At 50.3% G+C, this 26,735-nt stretch overlaps 1 protein-coding gene and 1 long non-coding RNA gene across 5 annotated transcripts in view; one reads left to right on the forward strand and one right to left on the reverse strand.

Annotated features, from left to right (window-relative positions):
- Positions 1 to 17,186, reverse strand: part of SLC25A37 (solute carrier family 25 member 37) — a 39,589-nt gene extending 22,403 nt beyond the window's left edge. Inside the window, exons 1-2 of one of the 4 annotated variants that reach the window (XM_019466927.2) lie at positions 16,826 to 16,939; positions 10,233 to 10,353 (exon numbers count right to left, since the gene is read on the reverse strand). Coding sequence is in view for 1 of the 4 variants with exons in the window: in XM_019466926.2 (XP_019322471.2) it covers positions 16,826 to 17,038 (213 nt within the window). In the remaining 3 variants the exon portion in view is untranslated. Of the gene's footprint in view, positions 1 to 10,232; positions 10,354 to 13,391; positions 13,414 to 16,825 lie in introns of those variants that run through there. The other 3 variants (XM_019466926.2, XM_053900956.1, XM_019466929.2) reach the window with 3 other exon arrangements.
- Positions 15,988 to 26,735, forward strand: part of LOC109277328 (uncharacterized) — a 28,638-nt gene continuing 17,890 nt past the window's right edge. The window contains exon 1 of the long non-coding RNA XR_002085105.2: positions 15,988 to 16,445. This is a non-coding gene — a long non-coding RNA (uncharacterized LOC109277328). The remainder of the gene's footprint in view (positions 16,446 to 26,735) is intronic.

A 26,735-nucleotide genomic window follows, 5' to 3' on the forward strand; every position in this document is an offset into this window, starting at 1 on the left:
TCATGCCGACTAAACCCTCATCCTGGAAAAGAGAACTTGGGTGTACGATTTAAACTGAAGCCATCTTGGGGCGCCTGGGTGGCTCAGTCGGTTAAGCGTCCGACTTCAGCTCAGGTCATGATCTCACGGTTCATGGGTTCAAGCCCCGTGTCAGGCTCTGTGCTTCGAGCACGGAGCCTGGAGCCTCTTTCGGGTGTCTCCCTTTCTCTCTATCCCTCCCCCACTCTCAATCTGTCTCTCTCTCTCTCTCAAAAATAAACAAACATTAAAAAAAATGAAAAAAATATAAGCCGAAGCCATCTGATGAGAAGGGTTTCCAGAAGTGAGAGCACAAGACTGGCACGGGGGACGCGAGTGAATGGCCTGAAAGTGGTAAAACAGCAGGGTTTTTCTCCCCACTCCATAAACATCGTCAGTGTGCCGACAGGGGTCCTGGGGCTGAGTGGTGCAGGGCACCAGGTCCTTGCCTGCAAAGAGTCTGTCGTCTAGCAGGCACAGGCAGAGTAAACCAAAAGTCGCACAAATAAAATATGGCAAAGTCTAAGGACCCTGAAGGAAAGCAAAAGGACAGCAAAGGCACGAGACCTAATTTACACGTGGGGAGGGGTCCTGGAAGTGACTTGGAAGCCAAGAACTGAGGCTGGGTGAGTCAGGCCAAGTGGAGCTCAGGACAGAGGGGCTACGTGAGGCACAGGTAGTGCAGGTGGGGGGCGGCCAGAGGCCCTGAGAAGGCTGTGTCACTGGCAGCCTGCTGAGTTCCAGGGGATGAGCTCAGAAAGGCACAGAAGGACACAGAGCCCACGGGTGTCCTGAAAACATCATTTTATCCTTCAGTCTGTTCGGTCCTGACCTCCTGCCATGGATTTGCAAACAGAAAAGGAGGAAGAAAGGAGGTGAAGAACACAGGAGAACGTTTCTCATTGTGAAATCCAAATAGGAGTGCCAACCATGAGGAGCAGAGGTGTTCCTGTCACCAGGAGGGGACACGCCTGAGAGCCTCCCAAGTGAGGAACCCCCCCCCCCAACCTGTCATTCACCACAACGCTTCCCCCAAACACTCGGGTCATCTGGGCTAACTCATCTGTGCTTCTGGCAATGCTGTGTGACCTTGGCCATGCCAGCTGACCCCTCAATGACTCAGCTTCCTGGTAGTGAACTTGTAAAAGGTCCCCAGCAGGAAGGAGTCAGAGTCATAAACAGGGCCTTCCAGAAGCATCTGCTACATGTCTCCCCTTGATTCCAGGGTGGGGCTGTGACCATTCAGCATTTCTGGAATTGCCTGAATGAATGGTTTGCAGCCTTTAAGCATTGTACTTGGAGGTTTAAGTAAATCAAACAGACTATAATTTCTAGGCAGGCACTCTAGGATGCAGGGACCCCAAATGGTATATTGGCAGCTGACTCTGGTCCCTGCTCCTCAGCCCCCTAGCATTCCAGGGCAGGGGTCTTCCGGTGTCCTCCTACAAACAGAAGTGCTTGTCCCTCTATACATTTCAAGTCAAAAGGGGGTGCCCAAAAGTAATACTGCCCCATGGAAATAAAGAGTGGAGGGACACCTGGGTGGCTCAGTCGGTGAAGTGTCCGACTTCGGCTCAGGTCATCATCTCACAGTTCGTGGTTTTGAGCCCTGCGTCAGGCTCTGTACCAACAGCTCAGAGCCTAGAGCCTGCTTCAGATTCTGGGTCTCTCTCTCTCAGCCCCTTTCCCGCTCACACTCTGTCTCTCTTTCTCAAAAATAAATAAACATTAAAAAAAAAAAAAGAGTGGAAAAAATTTAGAATCTTGCCATTTTACAGATGAAGAAACTGAGACTGGGACAAGTGACATGTTTTTCTCAAGGTCACTCAGCTGGTGGGCCCCTGATTATCTTAAGCTAATTACAATTCACCCTAAAATACAAATGTTTCATGTGCCTGTGTTCACAAAGAAAAGGCTTTTTTGCCTTGCCTTTTTCTCAGTTCGTTCCCTGCCCTCCAAGCTCAAGTCCTGAGTTGACAAAGTTCTCCCTGTCCCTTAAACTGGCTGCTCACAGATCAGAAATCTGTTTTCAATTTAAAGCAGTTCCTGGTAAAAGTCCAGCTTTGCAGTGACTTTCGGTTCTTAGGGTCTAGAAGAGAATTTCAGAAACTTTCTTGTGACTGGATTATCAGAAAATACAAAAGATCCCTGAAAGAGACACCCACAGGAGGTCTGAAACGAGACTTTCCAACTCAGGGTCAGGGGCAGCACCACCAGCGGGCTCAGCAGCCTGCGGAGGGACAGTAATGGAAGGTGCTGCCACCTGAGGCCATCCTGGCTACATCGCCATCACCACAAACTGCACGCACTTCCAGCCCCTCCTCCACCTCCTTCGGAAACTTGGAAGATTCTTCTAGAAGCACCGAAGAAGCTAGGAGTCTTCCAACATGTCAATATACTCCTTGTTGTTATTACACTGTTTTTAGAGTGAAAAGTCACTTTTGAGGCTGATATTCTTAAAGCTCTAAGTGCCAACCATAAATATTCAGTAATTTGCAAAGCAAGTTCACGTAACGCTTCACCCTTCCTGGCCTGCGTGAATACGTGTACGTTAATTCAGTTTATTATCTGAGAAGCCAGGAAAAAGTTTATTATCAAAGATTCCAGGGGAAAAAAATTAACACAATTACATTAAAAGAGAGCTCTCTAGTCTCACGTACTTTTTAGGATTTTAACCATTTCACTGATGGCTCCTGTCCCGACCGGGCACTTTCTATGGTATAACTTGAACCAGATCAAATCTTGGCTTCTATCCCAACCATTTCTTCTGGATAACAGCTCAGCATTGTCTAACGACACTGAAAAGGCCCACACACGTCCTCCTTCAAAACACTCAGCAAATAGATTTGGTAACAAAGACCTCCTGTGCCAGGGGAATCCGCAGACACAGAAACAGAGGGCTGGCCTCGGGGTCAGCCGATTCTTGTCCATGTCACCGGACTGGCCTTTTACAGAAACAGGACTCGGTTTCCAGAAGCTGCGAGTTCCAGGAGCTTCTGTCTAAACCTGGCTTCATACAGACACCAGGGGAACATTCCTCAAGTTTCAGGCTCTTTATCAAAACTGCCAGAGACTGATGGACCAGCCGAGGGACTGTACTCTGCGTTTTATAGGAAGCACCACCAGAGCCAGAGAGGCTAAAAAGGAAAGAGAGGACAGGGTAGAGTGTTCAGCTACATAGTTGCCTTTAAAAAGTGCTAAGGAATGACATGAGAAACTGAGTTTCAAGAAAAGGTCCAGGTGCCATGGGGCTCCAGATCAATCTCACTGTTTGTCGAGTCTTTCTCTCATAACCCTACAAACTGTGACCTGTGCCAGTAAAGGTCATTCAGGCAAACCCTAAACCTCCACGAGTCATGTGACTGTATTTAATTTTTAGCCACTTCTCTGGCTGCTGCTGCTGCTGGCATTTGCCACTAATGCTACCCATTAATTATGAACCAATTATGAGCAGAAATGCCTTTGACATGACAGCTTTCCTCCCTTCCTCCTGGTTTCCGCCCTCCTCGGGGCTTTAGCGCTGCGGTAAAAGTTCCTACTCAGGGAGGAAAAGCCACCAGGCAGTCGCTGAGTGGCCAAACGGAATTAAAATCCCAGAACACGGGGGAGGAAAAGAAGAAATTTCAGAAAACAGGGGTAGAAAATTTCAGAGCAGGGGGGGCAGGTCCCCTGTGGAGGCCCCAGTGTGGTGACCTCAAACCACAAAAACTTTCTCTGCAGATTCTGCAGTCAGGAGGCTCAGGACAGAACCCCAAGATCAGAGTGTCAGAGGGGTGCGAGTGTCCTGCTTATGGCCAGGCACCTCGGGGACAGGAAGTGACAGCCTAGGGGAGAGAATCACATGGTTTTGTTCGAGTATCTCTGTCTCCTTTGGTCTAGATGTGGATCCTGAGCCATTGCCCCAAGGGGCCCTTTCCTGACCCTTCTGGATGAGGTTCCGGGCCCCTGAGTACAGGCTCAACACCTCCTACAGGAAAGACTCATCCATACGTCTGTCCTCTGGGCCACACAGGGACTTCCGTGGGCAGAGACCCCAGAGGTGTCTCGAGCCTTCTGGCTCCCTCATGCCCAGCACCCGTGCTCACTCTCCATGTGCCCCCCTCCTTAATTAATCTGGTCACCGAGTGAAGTCCAGGGGCCGAAGTTACATTTTTGCAAATGCCTTTCAGCTCTTCCACGTTTCTACGAACCGAGCTGACGCAAGCCCACATTTAGCAAATAAGCCGTGGAGACAGTGACTAAGGAAAGAGACCGACTCAGTTCTTCAGTTAAAGACACGCCCCGGGTTTGCCACACACGTACACACACACACCGACGTCTTTCCTTTGGGAAGGCTTCCCTGCTCTGGTCGGACTCCTTAGATCTGCTCGTCAGCTCCTTTCGTCCAGGCTCGTGACGGCCCTGGGACATCCCTGGGACATGCCCCGCTCCAGGGGAGTGGAGCACTGCAAGCCAGAGGCAAGGCCTGGCGCGTCCCCCTCTCGAGCAGGCCTGGCTGGCAAGCTTCCCACGGGCTGCCGGTGTCTACGGCCAGGCCCCGGGCAAGCGAGGCGCCGGCACTGCCCTCAAAGCGGGCAGCACGAGGAGACGAGGACTGGAGGACCTCGAGACAAAGGCGTCTGTGTCCTACCTCCTTCCCCTCTTACTTTCCTGTGACCGCAGTCGTGAACAAACAAGGAAAACCGAGACACGAGGGACCGAGATGGGAAAATCCCCAGCCCCATCTGCCTGGCACGCAAGGGGCAGACTCACTTAAAAAAAGGACAAGCGAGCACATAAAATGCAAACCCCCCCCCCGCGAGATGAACGGGGCCCGACGTCCCCTGCACGTGGCCTGGTCACTCACTAGCCTCAATCTCAGGAGCCACACGCAGCTCCTCTCCATGCCAGCCCGACGGAGTCAGTGTTGGGTGTGTTGTTTTGAGCATGCTCGGAGTACTACCCGGAGAAAGAGGCGGGAGCAGGCTCCCGCCTGCTGGTCTTTCCTCAACAGATGGGAGACTGTGTAAGGAGAGAGGTGAAGTGCCCGCGGCCACGCAGCTGCGGCGAATCCTACAGCGGCTGGAAGAAGAGCCCGTATTTTCCATTGCAGGGAGCAAACCTTACCCCTTTAACAGGATCCCAGTCTGATAGTAAATACCGTGACCTGGCACCTGCAGACAGCTTTATACTTTTTCAGCAGCAGAAAGGCTCGTTCGCTGCAAGCCTGGCCATCCTTTCTTCCTGGATGCACTAAGTAGACCTACCAGGAAGGTAAGTCAGGCATCGCTACCCTTCCCCGTGTAAGATAAGAAAACTGCTGCCCTAGATCAAGGAACTCTGATGTAGAGCTCATCCCAACAGGCCATCTTTATACCATGATTTGCAAAACGATTCTCAGGCCAGTCCAAATTCAAATCACTATACTGAGCCCAACTTTTCAACTCCCTGCTGAAAAGAGAAGGTGCCTCTGCAATTCACTCCAGAGAGTGAAGCCACGACTTACCTACAGCAACAACCATTTGTCATCATCCCCTTGCCCTCTGTACTGGAGTATCTGACCAAAGAACTCCTATGTATGTGTTGGAGCCCTGCATTCCACACCATACTTTCTGACCGAAGAACTCCTACGTATATGTTGGAGCCCTGCATTCCACACCATACTTTCCCTGCTGGCTCTCCCTTAATTCCAATCCCTCCCTCCCAATAACGTGGCTGGGGCCGCATCATCTGCTCCTCTCAGAACCCAGCCCAGGGGCTCTGCGGCCATTAACATGTGAGTCTACTCCCCACCTCACTTGTTGCTCTCACCTGCTCCCTTCCACATTCTCCCCCCTTAGCTCTGGTGTAGCAGAAAATGCTATTTTTCTGAAGCTGAGTTTTCTCATCTGTGAAACGTGAAACAGTACATGCCTTTTCCCACCTTCAAAGGAGAGCTAAGAGAATCAAAAGACAGAATGCAGATCGAAACAATACAAAAATACTGCAATATACAAGTGCAGAAACGACATACAGGCATAGGCAGGCCTTCAAGTAATAACGCTTTTAGAAACAATATAGGAGCTAAAACGAACTGAGTGCTTAACAGGTACCGACGCTATTCTTAACACTCTAGGTGTGTCATAATTCAATATCATAATTCTCATAGCAACACTGAGGTGGGTCCTCTTATTATCCCTGTTATTACAGATGAGAAAAATTAGGCACAAAGAGGTTTGTCTGGGCACCGTCCCCAGGCAGTCTGGCCCCAGACCCTGCGCTGTTAACCTGAGCTGCTCTCAATCATTAAGTGTATTGCCTCTGATACGATCTGTCATTATCTGGGCAGGTCAGGGTTTAGAAAAGCTGCTCACAAATGGGATCCCACCTGATCCCAGCCCCGTCAAATAAGGAAACAGCAATGTTAGTCTAAGACTAATATTAGGGGAGTCTGGGTGGCTCAGTCAGTTGGCTGACCCTCCAATTCTTGATTTTGGCTCAGGTCATGATCTTACAGTTCCTGAGATTGAGCCCTGTGTCCAGCTCTGCGCTGAGAGCTTGGAACCTACTTGGGATTCCCTCTCTCTCTCCTTCCCTCTCTCTCTCTCTCTCTCTCTCTCAATGCCCCTCCCCCACTTGCACATGCACGCTCTCTCAAAATAACTAAACATTTAAAATAAAAAATAGGGGCACCTGGGTGGCTCAGTTGGTTAAGCATCCGACTTCAGCTGAGGTCATGATCTCATGGTCCGTGAGTTTGAGACCCGTGTCGACTCCGTGCTGATAGCTCAGAGCCTGGAGCCTGCTTTGGATTCTGTGTCTCCCTCTCTCTCCGCCCCTTCCCCGCTCACACTCTGTCTCTCTCTCAAAAATAAATAAACATTAAAAAAAACTGGGGGGGGAGATGCACCTGGGTGGCTCAGTCAGTTAAGCATCCAATGTTGGCTCAGGTCATGATCTCATGGTTCATGGGTTCAAGCCCCACGTTGGACTCTGTGCTGACAGCTCAGAGCCTGGAGCCTGCTTCAGATTCTGTGCCTCTCTCTCTCTTTGCCCCTCCCCTGTTCACATTATGTCTCTCTCTCTCTCTCAAAAATAAGTATTTAAAAATTTTTTTTTAATTTCTTAGATAAATAAAATGAAATAAAACATAAAAAGAAAAGGCTAGTATTAGTCTATTAGACAAGGAGGCACTAGCCTAGAGAAGTAACTTGGCCAAAGTTTCAAAGCTGGCCAATGGCAGGACCAGGACTTAACTTCCTAGGGCCTACCCTGCCCCAATTGGGTGCCCTTTCTAGGGGCCTCAAGGCCAGCACAAGCCTGAACACACACACACCCCTGCCCAAAGGAGCATCTCAAATGTAGCCCTTATAGCCAGACCAGGGAACAAAAAAGCGGTCACTATGAGAGATCAGGGCAGGGCTTTTGCCAGCCAGACCTCGGGTGCCACTGCTGTGTCTCTCGCCCGATGCGTCCCATGGATCCAGAAGCCCCAGAGAAAGTCCCCTCAAGTGACACAAAGCTGCAGCCCCTCAACTTGACCCAACAAGGGCCAGACATTTCTAAAGCTGTTATGCAATTCTTGCTTCAACCAAGCTGCTGCTGGGATCTCTATTTCAACACGTTTTGTTTTCTCTTCAGAGAGAAAGCATGAATGTGAAACCATAACACCTCTTAGTGACCAGACAACGGCCCTTCCCGACCGTCTGGGATTACTGGTAGGGTGGAGGATGTTTTCAGAGTTACCTTCTGGGAGCCGATTTCAGCTTCCAGAATGACTAATGACCTCAGGAGCAAGGAAGAGGACTGGGGGGGGGGGGGGGGGGGGGGCGGGGGGGCGGGTGGTACAACTGAGGGCCACTGTCTCCTCCAGGGGAAGGAGCCAATTCAAGATTGCTCAGCAAAGAAGCCCAAAACAATGCTTCCCGGCAGGCTCCAGACCTGCAAGATGGCAGCCTGAGTCCAGAGTCCAGACACCCCAGACCTTGTGCCTATTTGAAAGCAAATACCAAGTTGGGCCATTCTTCTTTTCAGAGAGAGCCGGTCCTGCCACCTTAGCTCAAGGTCTAATTATAGGGAGCAATGCCCCGGGAACAGGGGCCGGGACTTATTTTTGTTGCCTGATGTCTAGCACCGAGCCTGGCAGGGAAGGAGCTCAGTAAGTGGGGAATGAAGTGGGTGGCCAGATGAATTAACAGCCTCACTGGGGGAAACACTGAGACTTGCGAGTTCTACTGCAAAAAAAGAAAAAAAATACAAAAGGGCTGAGAAAGTCTTTCTGTGGGTAAGATCCACATGGATTCAAAAACCACACATACACACACACACAAATAAAATTAAAACTAGCATTTTTTAATAGCATATTTCAAAGCACTTTCGTCCCCACGTCTCTGTAAAACAACCGTGTCTGCATCCATTCAACCGGTATTCACAGAACAGAATACCTTTATCTGTCTTGCTCTGGCCAACACGTCAGAGCAGGAGAGGCTCTGGGTATCTCACACTACCCAAGGTTCAGGCTTTATTCTGAAAGCAACTAGGACAGCTGGGGGAGTGGGCGGAGAGAGACACCATGTGACATGAGAGGCAGCCGATGGGGCTGGGCCTCAGCCCCCCTTGTGGGCTCTGCGGCACTTGAAGAACAGGCTGGATTTTCCATTCCAATCAGCTAACCTTACCTTTTAACAGGATCCCAGGTTGATAATGTCATGCCCTGGCACCTGCAGAGAGCTTTATACTTTTTAAATTGTGTTCATTGTTTAAGCGCGGTTCACTGCAAATCTGGCTGCATTTTCTTCTTAGAGGCAGTAACTGGACCTGAAAGGTGGGCAGGACGGGCACTGTGACTCTTCCCTGCTTAAGAAAACTGCAGCCTGCCTAGAAGCTGGAGGCCTCAGAGGTGAGGATGACCAGGAGTGATTGACAGTAATTCATTCAACAAATCCTTAACTGAGCACCTACTATGTGCCGGGTGTGGTTTCCGGCAATGGGAACAAACGAGAGAACAAAAGAGCTAAAAGATTCCCGCCCACTGGGAGCTTACATTCAAATAAGGGGAGACGAACCATAAATAACATATAAATAAACGTACAAAGAACACAAACGATAAATAAAAGTAAAGGGCACTGTGTGTTAGAAGGTAACACACGCGGTGGAGAAAAACAGCAGAGCCCGGCAACGGGGAAGTGGGGGCGAGGAGAGGGAGGGCGTACTCAGTCGTGACTCGGGTGGTCAGGGAAGCCATCACTGCAAAGGAGACAGTGAGTCCCCTGAAGGCCCCAAGGTGGCCCCAACGGGAAGGAGAAGAACAAATCAAAGAGCTATCACAGATGCAGAAACGGAAGGGTCTTGGAAACATACAGGGGGAGGGGGGGAGAGTGGGCAGAGGCGAGAGGAAAGCTGACCACAGTCGCCACGTTCCTGAGGGAGGGGGCCCAGGCGGGAACGTGGCCATCATGGACACCGAGACAGCCAAGTGTGCGACATGGCTGTGAGGCAACAGGACAGCCGGCTCCGGGGAAGACGGGACCGGAGACACCAGTCCGCCATCTACGAGTTATCAGGACCCAGGCAGAAACGGAGACACGTGTCCTGAGGGAAGAAAAGAGAGTGGCTTCCAAGGAAGACCAGGCGGCTGCCCCACATCAGAGGGGCCAGGAAAACGACGACTGGATTTATTAGCAAGGAGATCACCAGCAGCTTCCGTGAGGGTGCAGCAGAGTGGTGGGCACAGAGCCAAAGGCCTGGCCGGTGGGGGGTGAGGGGAGGGGTGGACAGGTGAGGAAGGAGAGGCCGAGTGCCCACGTTCCTCTCACAACACTTGTTATTTTACCGAGAAAAACCCTCGGGGCACATGGGGTCAAGGTGAGATGTCTGGGGTCTGTCTGTTATTTAAGACGGGACAAGTCTGGACTGTACCGATGCTTTTAGGAGGGAATCGCTGGTCGGGGGGAGGGCAAAAGATACCGAAACTGAGTTACTCAGGAGATGACCGAAACGACTCCCATCATGACCATTCAGAGAGCACTGGTGCTTTATCTGCACTGCCTCGTTTAAGTCTGTCCCAGCCTTCTGTCCGGGTAGGCCTCGGCATTAACCTCCCCACTCTGCCGACAAGGAGACTGAGCTGAGACAGGCCCCTAATGTGCCCCAGGTGCAGAGCCAGGATTGAAATGCAGGTGTATGTGGGAGGTCCCCACACACCCCCTTTCCCTAGGCCCGCTGGTTCATCTTTGACAGAGGAAGGGCCCTCTTACCTTAACGACAGTAGGAAGGTGGGGAACGGCACACTGGTTGGAAGGACAGTGACGGGAAGGTGAGCTTGACTGGGGTCCTGGTTTCTCTATGAACTAGAGCAAGCAAGATGCCGCGCAGAGGCTGAAAAAGCAGAGGGATGGGAGTTTGAGAAGCAAGAGCATGGTCTGGAACGGCTGTTGAGACTGACCAGAACCCACAGCAGGACAGGCTACGGGCCCCGGAGGCGTGGGCATACACGGCGCCAAAGGAGGCAATATGGGGCTTTTCTCCGGAAGGGCTCGGCTGCCCCGTGGGTCGATGGGTCATCCAAGACCGGGGTGTGGGCAGGCAGGTGCGGGAAGAACCGAAGGCAGGAAACGAGAGGCCCCGGGAGTGGATGCACGGAGTGGGTCATAGGCCCCAGTCTGGATGAAGGCGACAGGGACAGGCTGAGAGGGAAGAGAAGAGGCTGAGACCTAGCCCAGTGTGGCCTGGCTGAGACATCTGGACTCAAGACCTCCAGGTGGAAAAGGTGGGGGTTAGGACAAGGCCCCATGGAGGTAGACGCCATCAGCCTGAGGGGCATAAAGAACGCAGGGATTTGGATGTTCGTCGGGCAGTGGCCAGGAGGGGACATTCTCGGGTGATGACAGCATTCATTCGCAGTGGGAGCAGTCTGTGAGCCAGACGCCAAAGCCCCGGGGGTGGGGGGGAAGGGGCTGCAAAACCACGTTGGTGCCCATGACCCCCGGGGAGCACTCACTGCACAGCAGCTACTGTCCTCGGTGCTTTAGGGACTTAACCCTCACAGTCACTCACAGGCAGCAGTACCGCCTGCCTCCTTTTCACAAACAGGGAACACAGCACAGACAGAAGGGACTTGCCCAAGGCCACACTAAGGGGAGCCAGGGCCCAGTCCACACAGTCTGGCTCAAGGGTCCCTGCTCCTCACGAGTCCGCCTCCTGCCCCTCAGCGTAAGTCAGGCTGGAGGCGGAGGCGAGCAGGCGACAGGAGAGAAGAGGGAGGAGAGGAGCATCAAAGGAGGAGAGGCTGATAAGATGCTAGTGGATAACGGTGCCTGGGTTTGAGCTGATGGGAATCCTCCAGGAAGGAGCGGCCTCAGGAGAAGAGCTGAATTTCTCTCAGCTCAGGCAGGCAGAAGGAGCACAGGGTGAGGCTATGAGGGAGCTTGTTACAAGGCACTTCCGTAGGGTCTGACCGATAACGAGGGAAGAAGAAAGCAATGGACAGCTGGGTCAGGAGAGAGAAAGCAGCAAGAAAGTTAGTGTCTGCATTTTACAAAGAAATGACACCTCAGAGAAGCTAAGTGTCCTGCCCCAACCAGTAAGTCAAAGACTGGGCTCTGAATCTCCCCAGGATAGTTCTCTGAGGGTGAGACATCCGGCTCAGAAAGAGATGGAGGGAAGGCTTATATAGTTAAAGACAAAGGGATGAGATACTTCTCCCCTATGAGAAATGTCAGCCGTGAACACCCCAGGTGGAGGTGGGGAGGGGAAGGGCCGGCTTAGGGCTCACGGTGCTTCCTGAAGCGCCCGGCAAAAAACAGCATGACTGTAGCCATGTGTCTGCAGCCAGCACCCATGAGGCCAGAGGGCTCACTGAGGTTTAAAAAAAGAAAAAGAAAACTCTCTGAGAAGGAAATGTTGGGTACTAGGAGAGATATGAAGAGAGCCAGAATGTTCTGGAGTTTAAGAGAGACTGCCAAAGGCTTCATTCAACACACAGAAGCCAGTTCATCCAGTGGGTTGGGGAAGGACAGCCCAACTGGAGTTGGAAGGGGGGGTCAAAATCCCATAAAAAAAAAAAAAGGGAAAGTGGGACTACAGTTGGTCATTGCTCCAAAGAGCAGATGGGACAAAAGTCCTCATGAATGAGATGGCCAAAGGTGGTGAAAACAGGCCCAAATGAAAACCAGGAAAAGGCAGGGGAAGAACACTCCACAGAGCAACGCCCTCTCTTCCCCTGTGACATGTGCACACCCCTGAGTGCTTTAAAGGACCCAGTCGGTTAAATCCCCCATGAAGCCCCCACTGCCCCTCTCTAGAGGTGAAGGCGCCTTCTCTGCCCACTAGAATCCCAGGGGCGCCCCCTCAAGCCCTCTGCCCCAGCCCACCCCTCCCCCACGTCCGGGCAGACGGGGCTGGGTCAGATCCGCCCCCTCCTCCAGCGGCAGGCCTGCAAGGTGCAGATCCCGGCTCTGGGCAGCAGCACGGGTGCTCACGAGGCAGAGAACAGGACCCGAGTTCAAGGGCACTCCTTTCTTGACTCCCTGGCCCTCCCAAATGCACCTTTTAGAAAAGCACCTCCCACTTAAGGACAGAAAAGAACGGAGGGGAGGGACGCGAAGGAGACAAGACAGGAGAAGAGAGACAGAAAAATCATTGTAATTTTCTCGCAAGAACTAGAGCAATTTGGGATTTCACGCCCTTTTGAAGCTGAATGGCATCTACTGAACTGCACTGGGTTTTGAAAGCTCTGACGTGGGTGGGAGGGGACTCTGACTGAGCACCCTTCCTACCAGTCAGCCTGCATGGCTAGGCCCCGGTGGAGCAAACTCCGGGGTGAGGAATGCCGAGCCCTCCTGGCACCTGCCTGGCTCACTCCTGCTCAGAGCTCAGCAAGGCCAGCGACGCAACCACTCCCCCCCCTTCCCCGAGGCCAACTGAGCTTTCCAACGGGCTCAGCACCCACGGGCTCCTAGAGAGAAGCTGAGCCTCACACCCTCACCATCAGCGCCACGGGCCCGGCTGGGCAGGAGGCCTTCTCCCAGCAGAGTGAAGGGCAGCATTTCCCTGACTAGCAAAGCAAGCAAAGGTCTGAGAAAGGGTCAGCGGAAGTTCCCTCGCTTCAAATCTTTCCTGTTTCCTTTTGCCCCTGCTTTCACCACCACGGGACTCAGCATGGTCTAGAGTGGTGTGCCTAATCTGGATGGAATTTCCTCCTCCACCCACCTGGCATTCTCCCCACGGTCTCGAGCGTTCCCGACCAGGGCTTTTCACCGCCACCCCCACGTGCTGGTCTAGGTGACCATGCCCCTTGCCACTGTGGAGCGCCGGCTAGAGAATCGTGGGGAACCTGCTGCAAAAGTCCCAGTTGGAAAGGAATGAGTCATCGCTACCAGTTGGCAAAAGCCCTGCAGAACCCTCGTGTTCCCTACCTTGGTACGATGCAGGGGCTCAGAACGGATGGCAGGGCAGGGTGGCTGGACCCTTCATGGGTTAGTAAGCACTCACAGTCCACCCCTGGGGACTGAGAGAAGAAGGCACAGGAAGAAGCAGTGAAAGTTTGCGGAAGGTCTTCCAAATAATGCTTTAATAATCACAGGCTGTTGCGACTGGAGCTCAAGAGGCATTAGTGCCCATCAGGTTCAGTGTTCTTCATACTTTCTGGGGCCATAAACCCCAGTCGGAAGAGCGTTTTGCACAGCCAGCCAGGGAATACACACACACACACACACACACACACACACACACACACCCCAATTTCGCTAAGCAACACTCTCCTTACTGCATGCCACACGCACTTAAATTCTGAACTCTCACCAATCTGTCTTTCTTAAAATGTTGATGCCATTAATGAGTCACAACGCACAGTTTGAAAAACGCAGGTCATTAAAATGACACGGGGCGGGGGGGATGGGGGGGATGGGACTTCATGGGAAGGCATAGTGAACATAATACTTTAAGGCATTAGTAAGGCTGGCCTTCTGCCCCTGTGACCACAAAAGCAAGGAGGACAGGCTCAGTGGTGAAAGCGGCCAGCACCAGCTTCCATGATCCCCACCATCTAGGACAGAAAAACTAGAAAAAGCAGGCCCACTCGATACTCTCACTTAACGTCACATGATCAAAGTTCAAACTGTGTGCCTTATAAAATTAAAGAAAACGTTTTCTTCCAACCTACAGTTCACACTGACTTGGCTTCAACCGTGATAATTATCAGGAATGTCAAGTATCATAAAGGAGGACGATGGGTGTTCTGTGTACATACAAAGGGGAACAGGTTAAGGATGGGGAGACATACTGAACTGGTCCACTGCCCCCACTTTCCAATGACAAAACTAAGGCACCGAACAGTGCCTAAGTCATGAAGCAAGTTAGGGGCAGGGCTGCGAACCCGACCTAGGGCTTCTGACTCCATTACTCACAGTCTCCATCGCCCAAAACATTTAAGCACACAGTCGAGGTCTCCCCAAATGGAGCATTTCCATGACTGAAGCATGGACGCATCCCTGATAGGTCATGCTGGGCACGGACAATTCTGCTGATCTTGGCAGACCTTGGCACTCTGCTGCAGCCCCCCCTGGGCTCATGCAATGACCCATGCCACTTAACTTTCTCTGTGCCTTTTTGCTCAGCTGAAATATGAAAAGAATAATCCTTGCTACCCGCTTCCGGGAAAGTGGTGGTGAAAAGCGAGGTGCTCTAAAAGCAAACCTGCATGCTTAAAAACAGAAGAACTCCTTAATTAGCTAACCCAGGCCTTCATTTTACAGTCAAGCCCCGTAAGGCGAGTGACTTATCTAGGACAGCCAGACCAGCTCCAGCTACCGCATGCACCCTGTTACCTCTATCCACAGGTGAAAACTGCTAAGTAAAGTAACACTAAGTACACAGTGACATCTGTAGCCAAACAGACAACGTCTACAGGGCAGGAGGAGGGGCAGGGAAAAAACTAAACAGAACACACAACTTAAACATGTAAGACAAATGCCTCTTTAGGGTGTTGAAAAGGGAGTTGAAAAGGCATGACTAATTATTTCCAATCCTAAAGATAAGCTACAGTGATGCGCTAAAGCGAACTCCGCAAAATCTCTGAAACGGTAGAGTTCCTCGATAGAACGTTCATCTCTGAGATGCTGTGGGTCTGGTGCCTGCTCCAATAACACCTCCCTGCCCCTAACTTTTTAGATACTCTGTCCAAAGGCACTGGAGACAACAGCTTCAAATATGGGAAATTTTATTACCTGTGAGGGATTCTTTGCTATACAAATGCCACCTGGTATCTGTCCAAGGTCTTCCCTGGAGAAGCTTTGAAAGCCTAAGAGGCAAGATCTCCCCGCTGCCCTCCATAACCCTGGCAGCAAGGATCATTCCCTTCATTCCCTGCTGGCATGCTGGACAAGCCAAAGGTGTGATGGCTCAGGCTCAGCGGCATAGTTACAGGCTTGGACCTCACCTTTCCTCAAAGGCTCACGCTTTCTCTCACTGGATTGGTGTCTATCTGTCCACTGACGGCTAGCTCTAGGAGAGCTGTCCAGTGCAGGGAAAACCCTCTGAGTCAGACATTCTGGTCCTCACACCTCCAGTGTGGGGCCAGCATCAGCAAGAAGATAACAGCTGCAGTGAGGGAGCGCTGTGAGCCCTGCCTTTCAAGATAAGTGCCACCAAAGCACACTGGGGCTGGAGTCCGAGGAGGCAGGTGGAGTATCAGCCTGGCAGGTTAATCAGTTTGCTATCTCTTTGCCTCAGTTTCTTCATCTGTCAATCCCTGGGTTGCTGGATGAATTAGTGGAGTTATGCTTACAAAAGTGCAAGGTGTCAATACCCGCATTACCTTCCTGCCACTCGGTGTCCTGGATAGGCGGACAGAAGGCAGCTCTCGGTCTAACAGGAAAACTCCTGGCTAACGCTGCCTCCTTGCAGAAATGCATGTAAAACTACCTGGGGAAGTGACGGGCAAACCGAGTGCCTATTACACAACCCACAGTAAGAGTGGTAGAGCTCACGCTCTCCTTGCCTGCCCGCCTCCCTGCAACAAAAAAAGAGAAGGCAAATGTCAACGCAGGGCTCGCTGCCTCTAGGCTGCTCAGCTGCCCGAACTCCTGGGGAAGAGGTGCAGAAACCCCGTGAGAAGGGGATCACCTAAGGGCGTCGCTGAACCGGTATCTCCAAGAGAGCTGCTAAGAACCAAGAGAACCCCTACCACTCCTACGCCTCCCCAGAAACCCGGGGAGCAGGAGCAGGAGCAGGAGCAGAAGCACACTCGGGCCAGAGGGCGCGCGGCCGAGCCGGGGCCACGTTTCTCCGCGCCAGCGTGGTTAGCGCTTCCCGGCGGCGAGCTCCCTCGGAAACTGCGCACGTGTGGGCAGCCTTGGCCGCCCTGAACGGACCAGAAGACACCTCTCGCCGCGGCTCGGACAGTGGGCGCGCCGGCGGGAGCCACGAAGAGCTGGGACCCACCGAGCCCTAGGGTCGCGTGGGCAGACGTGGTAAGACTGTGCAGAGCTGCAGCGATCGCTTCCTCGGGCACTCCGCCGCCGCCGCCGCCGCCGAGAGCAGGGGCGCTCGCCAGTTCCCCCCGCCGCAGCGCCGCGAGCAGCCCGCGTCGGGAAGGCGGCGGAGGCAGCGGTGCGGGGCGCCGGCGGGAGCACCCCCGTGGGCAGAGGGGCGCCCCCCGGGGCCCCGGCGCGCGGCGGAAGGAGTGGCGCGCTCGCCGCGAGAGCCGGGGCGCCGGGCCCACGCCCGCCACAGCCCGGAGGAGAGGTGTTTTCGGGGCGCTCCCCCAGGCTGCTCTTGCGCGGGATGCAAACGCACGCACGCACGCTCCCCTCTCTGCGCCCTCCGTGCCTACAGTCTTCTCGCTCCTCACCTTCACTGAGTCTACCGGGTACATGACCGAGTGCTCCAGGATCCCGGCCATCGCTCCGGCTGTCATGTGGGTGGATAAGGAGGCGCTGGTCGGCAGGTTCTCATAGTCCTCCGACCCGCCGTCCTTGCAGCCGCCGCCGCCGCCATCTCGGCTGTCCCCATCCATCCTGCGCCCCACAGCCTGGCTCCCTACGCCGCCGCGGCGCAGCTCCATCCGCCAGCTCCGCGGGGCGCGGGAGGCTGCAGGAGGTGGGCAGGGAGGGGGAGGGGGCGAAAAACTTCACTTCTTAAAGTGGGAACCACCTCCCCGGTTTTGCGGCGCCTGACGCCATGGCGGGCTGGGGTGGAGCAAAGGGGCCCCAGACACCAATCGCTGGAAAAGAAGAGGCCAGCCGCGGCCCCGCCATTGGTGTGCGGGATAGTGGGGACCCGCCTTCCTGTGTGACGTCACTGTCCAGTGCAAATTTCCAAGCAACCGGACGGGGGCGAGAGAAGACATGGGGGTGTCCCGGGAAGTTGTACTACCTCCAGGGTGCTGCTGCTGCTGCCCTTGGGGCGGGCGGGGCGGAGGGGGGCGGGTGGTCACTGGGCAGCGTCAGCCGGACCGCAAGAGGGACGTGCCCAGGGCTGAAGGGAGATCAGGAACAACGGGTAATCTTCCCCCAGAGCCCGGAGTTTTGCAAACAGTGTTACTCAGCACGCGTTGGCATTCCTAAGGCCTGGAGTGGGGGCAGTTCCTGTGGATGCCATCTATGGAGCAGTTACGATGGCTGGATGGGGGAGGGGGGCACCCGGGGCGGGTGTGTGTGTGTGGAGTGAAGTTCTAGAAATGAGGGAGGACGCACTGCGTGGTGTCACTGGAGCACCACCTCCTTTTGTGCAACGCGAGGGCATATACCGTGGAGGTGACAGAGTTTAGACTCAAGAGCCTGTGCTAAGCTTCTTTGTTGAGGAGAGCGCCCATTTAATCAAAAATTTTTCTCTCACTGAAACACGTAATATAGAGGTAAATGTGTTCTCCTCTTAATTCTCACGAAGAGGCTAACGCCACCTTGCCCTGGACTGATCAAGGCATGGGTAGTCATCAGAACGCCTTTCAGCACGTTTTCCTCAAGACTGACAGGCCTGGAAGGTCTTTAGAGGCTGATCTCTGGGTGGGGTGCAGAGTGGCCCCGAGTAATATCTTGCAGCATCGCGTCTGCCTTTTAAGACTCTGCTCTCCTGGTTCTTAAACTCATCCGAAACGGACTCCTTCAAGTGTAACCAGGCTGCTTTATTTCAACCTAAACAATGTTGTCTTGCTCTGTCTGGGGGAAGGGGAGGAATCAGAGAGTAGGAGAATGACCTGTCTTTGGAAGCCTCCATGAAAGCATGGCATCTGCATATCTAAATGTGCTCATTCTGGGGCTTAAGACCTGGCACTTGTAAAGCACCAGACACCTTATCCCGGGAAGCCTTCTGGTCAGGAAAGCTGTGCCTTGAGAGATAGGAAAGGGTGGGGGAGATCCTGAAGATCTGCACCGACTCTGCCCTCACCCTGGTTCCAAGATTCAGGTCACAGCAACCCAGCCCCCCCCCCCCCCCCAGGGGTTTTAGGTACAGCGATGTAAGCATTGTCAATTAAGACTTCAAGGCCAAGGGCACCAGTTTCCCATTTTGGTTAGCAGCCAGTAGTAGTCCCCAAGATGAGTGCTAAGGATGTCATAGGTAGAAGAAGCAAGCTCTTTGTTTAGTGATCGCCAGAGAAAAAATTGTTTTTACTGTAGGTGATTTTTAAGAAACGTTAATCAAAAGCTGTTGATACTCATTTAAAAATGGTACTTTTGGGGACGCCTGGGTGGCTCAGTCGGTTGAATGACCAACTCTTGATTTCCGCCCAGGTCATGATCCCAGGGTCCAGGGGTCGAGCCCCATGTCGGGCTCTGCGCTGAGCGTGGAGCCTGCTTAAGATTCTTTCTCTCTGCTCCTCTCCCCTGCTCATGTTCTCTCGTTCTCTCTCTGAAATAAAATTAATTAATTTTTAAAAAGAATTTTAAATGATACTTTTTAACCAATACGTATTTTTGACCCATTGTCCCTTCTGGCAATGTGCCACAGAAGTTTTAATATGCATAAGCTCCCCTTCAAAACATTATTTATAGTACTAAATAATTGGAAACAACTGAAATGTTCCACTAGAGAGGAATGGATGAGTAAACTATAATTTGTATCTTAGTGGACTATTATGGGACCATTAAAAATTGTGGTTACATTACACCATAAGATGAGAAGTGATTATGATACAATGTTGAGTGAAGAAACAAAACAAAATTATATAAAGATGACATTTACAAAGATGTAAATATGCACATGGACTGAGTGAAGTGGTCATTGTGATAGTGACGTAGGATTATAGGTATTTTTACTGTATTTTTCAGACCTAAATAGTACTTTTTATTATCTCTATAACTTAAAAAGTGGAAAGAATGAAACTAGATCACTCTTTTTTAGGAGACAGTCTCCTAATGGATGAGAAGCCTTCTGAACTTGGCAATGGTGATGCTGGTGGAGAGAAGCCACCCTCTGGATGATTAAGAGGAATCTTGGCAAATGTGGACATGCCCATAGTTTTCAGAGACACCAGACTTTTTTTTCTTTGAACTTTTTTTTTAATTTTATTTTTAATTTTATTTAATTTTATTAAATTTTTTCAAATGTTTTATTTATTTTTGAGAGAGAGAGAGAGAGAAAGAGAGATAGAGAGAGACAGAGCACAAGCAGGGGAGGAGCAGAGAGACAGGGAGACACAGAATCCGAAACAGGCTCCAGGCTCTGAGCTGTCAGCACGGAGCCCGACGCGGGGCTCGAACTCACGGACCGCGAGATCATGACCTGAGCCGAAGCTGGACGCTCAACCGACTGAGCCACCCAGGTGCCCCTATTATTTTATTGTTTAAAATTTACATCCAAATTAGTTAGCATATAGTGAAACAGTGATTTCAGGAGTAGATTCCTTAATGCCCCTAACCCATTTAGCCCATCCCCCCTCCCACAACCCCTCCAGTAACCCTCAGTTTGTTCTCCATATTTATGAGTCTCTTCTGTTTTGTCCCGCTCCCTGTTTTTTATATTATTTTTGTTTCCCTTCCCTTATGTGCATCAGTTTTGCAGAGACACCAGACTTTTTAAAATGTCATTAAATAAATGTTAAGCTAGAGCCGTTTAGAGAATCTGGAAATTTTAAGTATTCAATACTTTTTCTCATGTAAGGAAGATATGGTAGTTTGGCACTTAGCATCCATCTTAAACTCCTTCTTGTACTGCAGTGGCCAGAAATTTTTAAACCACATTTATCAGACCCTTGCAGCTAGGAGGCCAGATGTGAGTTTGATTCTGCTAATTAGATGAACTGGAGAGATCTGGGAGGCAGTAAGGAGACAGAAGTCACCTTCCTGCTTCTTTGATGCTTTCTGATGCCTCACGAGGTCATAAACGCTCCGGCCAGGAGCAGCTGGGGTGGGCAATGGCTTTCCTCTTGCAACAGCACGGCAGTGTCTGGTCACCGGATCCATGGATGTCAAGAAGCAATTGTGGCAATGGGAGTGGCAGCAGGAATGATCCCTGAACCATAGCTCCCGTAAGTGGCCTTCCTCACTTACCAACACATGGTGGAGATTCCCTTGGGAAGCCAGTTAGGCAATGTGGATCTGAGAGTTCTCCCTGGAGGCCCAGCCTCGGTTTCAGCTCTAACAATATTGTATATACTAGCAAAAGGGTCTGATAATGAAGGAGCCATTCCTGGACGTCAGAATACAGCCACCAGCCCCGGTCCTAGACCGCCGTGAAGGCCTGTTTAGAGGGAGTTGACATCCCAGACGCCATCACCCAGTGCTTTGGCCACCACTGTCAACAAAGAGGGAGCATAGGGACCTGGGAGCAGAGCAGTGATCCTGTCCTGTAGGGTGAGCCTGGAGACTCAAAATGACACGCCGACTCCACTGGATTCTTACATAAAGTTCCTGAGTCTTGAAGTTCTAAGGATGTCATCATACTGCCCTAACCTAACTGGGATCCAAGCTCCATTTAGAAAAGGGAAGCCACAGAGGCTGTATGGTGAAGAGCACGTCATGGATCTGTGTGGCTCTTGCCCACTGGTCAGCATGCTTCACATCTACTTAACACGTGGCGAATGAAACACAGACAAAAATAAAGGGGCACCTGGGGGCTCAGTAGGTTAAGCGTCCGACTCTTGGTTTCAGCTCAGATCACGACCTCACTGTTTCAGTTTGAGCCCCGCGTCAGGCTCTGTGCTGACAGCCCAGATCCTGCTTGGGATTCCCTCTCTCCCTCTCTCTTTGTCCCTCCCCCACTCATGCTGTCTCTGTCTCTCTCAAAATAAATAAATAAAAACTTAAAAAGAATGCCTGTAAAAAAATAAAATCCCATGGCCAAGTATATATAATTTGGGAATACTGAGGGGAAAGAAATGGAAAGGAGTTAACAGTACAGAGGTAAGAGGTCCAGTCTGTCTCCAGAATCTTCCTTTTTTTTTTTTTTTTTTTTTTTTTCACAATAATTGCTCCAGCCCTGGCATCCACCTGCCCACCTATGGAACACACAGACATATTAACAATCCTATCCCGATTTCAGCCAATGCTGTAGCTCCCACCGGGGACACACTTGTCAGGGACGAGGCTCCATGCCTTGGAGTGAATGCAGCTGGAGTGATGCATCCTAGAACACCATGTGGAGTTGGTGTGGTACCAGGATGGGGGGCTGTGCATTTTGTCTTTGTTTTTCTTGATGTACACCCATCCGCCCGTTCACTTCAAGTCAAATTTATATGTTGGAAGGGCTGCAAGGGCCTCTAAATGGAGGGATCCCTCCCTCTTATACGTATATGGCCCTGTATTCCCAGAATCTCTTGCCTTCCCAAGCTCAGCACCGTGTTTCCTAAAAGCTCTATCTGTGATTCGTCCTTTGGGATGAATCTCCCCATAAGATGGAAGAAGAAATGAAGGCAAAAAGCTACCCTTCCTCTACAGCCCCATGTCCAATAAGGAAGGAGTGAGAAGAGCCATCAGGCCCAGAGAACACAGAGCTGCTTCACTTGACCAGGCTTTTCTTTTCAAAGGATGGCGATGGGCAAGGGTCAGAGCTGGGGGTTGAATCGGCAGGTTGGGAGAGGAGTGTTGACACCTGCTCTACCTGCCCTTTGTTCACGCTTCTGCAGACTCTACTGCTGGAGTCCACCGGTGATCATCCATGTGATGTGGCTGGACCCCACTGCTGTGGGACAGTCCCCTGACTCCTGTTCTGTGGATGCCTGGGCCATCCTCTTTAGCAGCTGTCCCACGCACTTTCACTGAGGAGAACCAACCATGCCAGCTGCCCCCTCCCCACATCACAGGCCACACCGTCTATGCACTTTCCCCATGCCTGCTCTACTCAAGAGCCTATGCCCTAGTGAATGGCTCAGGGCCCCAGAACTGGACAGGGGTTGTGGTGGAGGAGTGCTGAGGCCCCATTGGAAGCAAAGCACTGGCTAAATTCTGGGCGAGAAGTACCATGTCTGTGTGTCCACGTGGGTGGATGCTGGACCATCCATTAGCCGCCCACTGTGATAGCTTCCATCTGTTAGTTTTTCCCTCTCCTCACCTTTCTCCATAAATAGACTCAACTCTCCATGGCTTAAAAAAAAATCCCTCTCCCCTGCTTTACACCTTAAGCGATTGCCCTATCTCTCCCTCCATCCGGAAGTCTTGAAAGAATAATCTCCCCTTGTCTTTCCATATTCACAATGCACTCACTCCTGAAGCCTCCACATGGTTTCTAACCCCTGCAGTTTTCTAACAGAGGAGCTCTCGAAAAGGTCACCAGTGACCTCAGTTCCAAATCAGCCTGGTCTAGTCCTGACCTCTTGACCTCTGCTTCCTCTAAAATTCCTCCCTCACTTACTCTCTCTTCTTGCCCTTCCAGCAGTGCCCCCTGCCTCCTCTCTACCTTGCCTTTCTCTCCGCACCCTCTCCTCAGACTTCCTTTCTCCTCTTCCCTGTGGTCCTTTCTTCTAGTCCCCCCCTCCCACTCCCAACCCTGGCTCTGTTTTAATCCTGACCATTCCTCTGCACTCAAGCCCCACATTTTCTTGTGTTTCCCGGACAGTGACCTCTGAATATCCCACCTGAACCGAAAGCTCGGGAGGTGGATCAGTGTCCCAGGGCTGCCGTAACAAAGTACCTCAAACTGGGTGGCTTAAAATAACAGAACTGTACTCTCTTACGGTTCTGGAGGCTACAAATCCAAAATCAAGATGTTGGCAAAGCCGCGCTCCCTCCAAAGCCTCTAAGGGAGGATCCGTCCTTGTCTCTTCCTAGTGTCTGGTGGCTCCCGGCTATGCCTGACCTTCTTTGGCTTCTAGATGCATCACTTGGATCTCTGCCTCCAACTCACATAGCGTTCTCCCTGTGTTCTCCATGTCTACCATCAGATTGTCCTCTTCTTATAAGGACACCTGTCATATTGCATTAGGGGCCCATACTGTGCCAGAATGACATCATCTTAGCTTGATTATATCTGACGAAGACCCCATTTCCTAATAAAGTCACATTCATAGGTTTTCAGCAGACCTGAATTTAGGAGGGACACTATTCAACTCAGTACAGGGAGGTAGAGCTCTAAAGAGGGGCAAGTGACCTAGGTTCCAGTCCTAATGTCCTTTGCCCCATTTCCTTTACCTGTGAAAAGAGGGGTTGGGGTCACTGGTGTGCAGACAACTCTATCTCTCCGATCAAAAACTGAATTCATCATCTTTCCTTCTAGTTGGCCACTCCTTCTGATGCCATTTTTATCTGTATTTTACCAGGCAACCAGCTGGCAAGCTTAGTCATCCCTGACTCCTCTCTTTTTCTTTCCTTGTTTTAATTGAAGTCTAACTGACATGCGATATCTTACTAGTTTCAGGTGTACGTTATAATGGCTTGATATTTTTATACTTTACAAAATGATCCCTACCTTAAGTCTAGTTACCATCAGTCACCACACAAAATTATTACGATATCATTGAGTATATTCCTTCTGCCGTACATGACATCCCGGTGACTTGAATCTTTTATAACTGGAAGTTTGTACCTCTTAATCCCCTTCACCTATGTTGCCTGCTCCCCCACCTCTCCCCACTCTGGTAGTCAACAGCTTGTTTCCTGTGGCTAGGAGTCTGTTTCTGTTTGTTTTGTTTTGTTTTTATTTTTATTTTTTGATACAATTTTTAAAATTTATTTATTTATTTTGAGATAGAGAGCACGAGCAGGGGAAGGGCAGAGAGAGAGGGAGAGAGGATCTGAAGCAGGCTCCGCACTGTCAGCGCAGAGCCCCATGTGGGTCTCGAACCCACGAACCACGAGATCATGACTAAGCTGAAATCCAGAGTCGGATGCTTAACTGGATGGGCTACCCAGGTGCCCCTGTTTTGTTTTTTAGATTACACATATACGTGGCCTCTATTATGTTGATGTACCTTCCTTCTATACCCACTTTTTTGAGAGTTTTTAATTAGAAATGGGTGTTGAATTTTGTCAAATGCTTTTTTCTGCAATTATTGAGATGACCATATGATTTTTATCCTTTGTTTTGTTAATGTGGTGTGATTTGTGGATGTGGACCCAACCTTGCATCCCTGGAATACATCCCTCTTAATCATGTTTTATGATCCTTTCAATGTGTTGTTGAATTCAGTTTGCTAATATTTTGTTGAGGATTTTTGCATCTATGTTCATCAAGGATATTGGCCTGTGATTTTCTTTCTTGCGTGTTGTCTTTGGTTTTGGTATCAGGGTAATAACTTGCCTTGAAAAATGAGTTTGGAAGCATTCCCTTCTCTTTAATTTTTTGGAATAATTTGAGCAATATATGCACTAACTTCTTTCTTTTTTTATTTTTTTAAGTTTACTTATTTATTTTGAGAGAGGGCGCACAGGTGGGGGAGGGACAGAGAGACATAGAGAGAGAATCCCAAGCAGGCCCTCCTTTGTCAGTGCAGAGCCCGATTTGGGACTCGAACTCACAAACCATGCGATCATGACCTGAGCTGAAACCAAGAGTCAGACGCTTAACCGACTGAGTCACCCAGGCACCCCTGTACTAACTTCTTTAAATGTTTGATAGGCCTCACCTGTGAAGCCATCTAGTTCTGGATTTTTTTTGGGGGGGGGGGGAGTTTCTGATTTAATTTTATTACTTGTGATCAGTCTATTCAGATTTTCCATTTCTTTGTGATTCAGTATTAGAGGTTGTATGTTTCCGGGAATTTATCCATTTTTTTTTAAATTTTCAAATTTGTTGGCATATCATGGTTCATAGCAGTCTCTTATGATCCTTTGTATTTCTGTGGTGTCAGTTGTAACTTCTCTTTCATTTCTGCTTTTATTTATTTGGGCCCTCTCTCTTTGTTTCCTGATGAGTCTGGCTAAAAGTTTATCAATTTTTTTATCTTTTCAAAGAACCAGCTTTTAGTTTCATTGTTCTTGCCTATTTTTTTTTTTTTTTTAGTTTCTATTTCATTTATTTCCTCTTTTATCTTTATTATTTCCTTCCTTTTAACTTTGGGTTTTGTTTGTTCTTCTTCTTCTACTTCCTTTAGTTAGATTGTTTAATTGGAATTTTTCTTGTCTCTTGAGGTAGGCCTGTATCCTATGAATTTCCCTCTTAGAACTGCTTTTGCTGTACCCCATGGATTTTGGAAAGTTGTATTTTCATTTTCATTTGTTTCAAGGTATTTTCTGACTTCTTTGATTTCTTCAATGACCCACTGGTTGTTTAGTAACACCCCTCTCTTTCTTTCCCTCTCAGATCCTATTAGCCATGTGGATATTTGGCCTCTTAAAGAGTATCACTTATAGCTATGGTGACAATATAGTTTATCATCCAAATTAGGATGATTTTTGAGAGTGAAAAGGGGGCGCCATTAACAACTACACCAGGACAGAAAATATAAACTGAAACTGTCTTGGGAAAACTAGGACATATGATCACCCTGTGTATGGCCAGCCCCTGCTTTCCATCCCCAAACCTTGGTCAACCTGTGGCCCCGTCCCTCCTCTTCTAAGGGAAGACTCTCCATGTCTCCACCTGCTGGAACAGTACTCATTTCTCAGCTCAGACAGCTTTGCTTTCATAAAACCTTATCTGACCCGGAAGAAGTGAGCTGAACCCTGTCACTTTCATGCTTTCTTCATCGCTCTTGCTACCTCTCACTTTTAATGTTTATTTATTTTTGACAGAGAAAGAGAGAGAGAGAGACAGAGTATGAGCCGGGGAGGGGCAGAGAGAGAGGGAGACACAGAATCGGAAACAGGCTCCAGGCTCTGAGCTGTCAGCACAGAGCCCAGCGCAGGGCTCGAACTCACAGACCGTGAGATCATGACCTGAGCCAAAGTCGGATGCTCAACCGACTGAGCCACCCAGGTGCCCCTCGCTACCTCTCACTTTGCATCGTAGTTCTAGTAGCCATGTCTTAGCTTTCCCCCTACAGTCTAAGTTCTTGAGGATGTAAATTGAGTAGGCAATCAATATTTGTTAAAGGAGTAAGAGTTTCTTTCAAAAACATTCCATATTCTTACATAACATGAAAATATTGCAGACCCTTTTGGTCTCCAGGAAATTAAAGCACATCCTTCACTTCACATGAGCATAGCTCTGAACACAGTTTGTGAAGAAAAGAAAAAAAAAGTGGCATTTCCTTTCCTTCCAAAGGACATGTCACAAATGCTAAATTAGGTCGCTACTTTCCAGGAACATGAAGTTACAAAGCCCAGGAACTGGAAGAGATCAAGAATGGGATGTAGGCCGTAAATCTCATCTCACGGGTAACAAAAGAGATCCAAAGGTAAAGCAGCTGTCCCAGGATACAAAAGTGGTTAATGGCAGAACTGGGATCC

The sequence above is a fragment of the Panthera pardus genome, unplaced genomic scaffold (genome assembly GCF_024362965.1).
Source record: "Panthera pardus isolate Hobbes unplaced genomic scaffold, ASM2436296v1 HiC_scaffold_13, whole genome shotgun sequence".
NCBI lineage: Eukaryota > Metazoa > Chordata > Mammalia > Carnivora > Felidae > Panthera > Panthera pardus.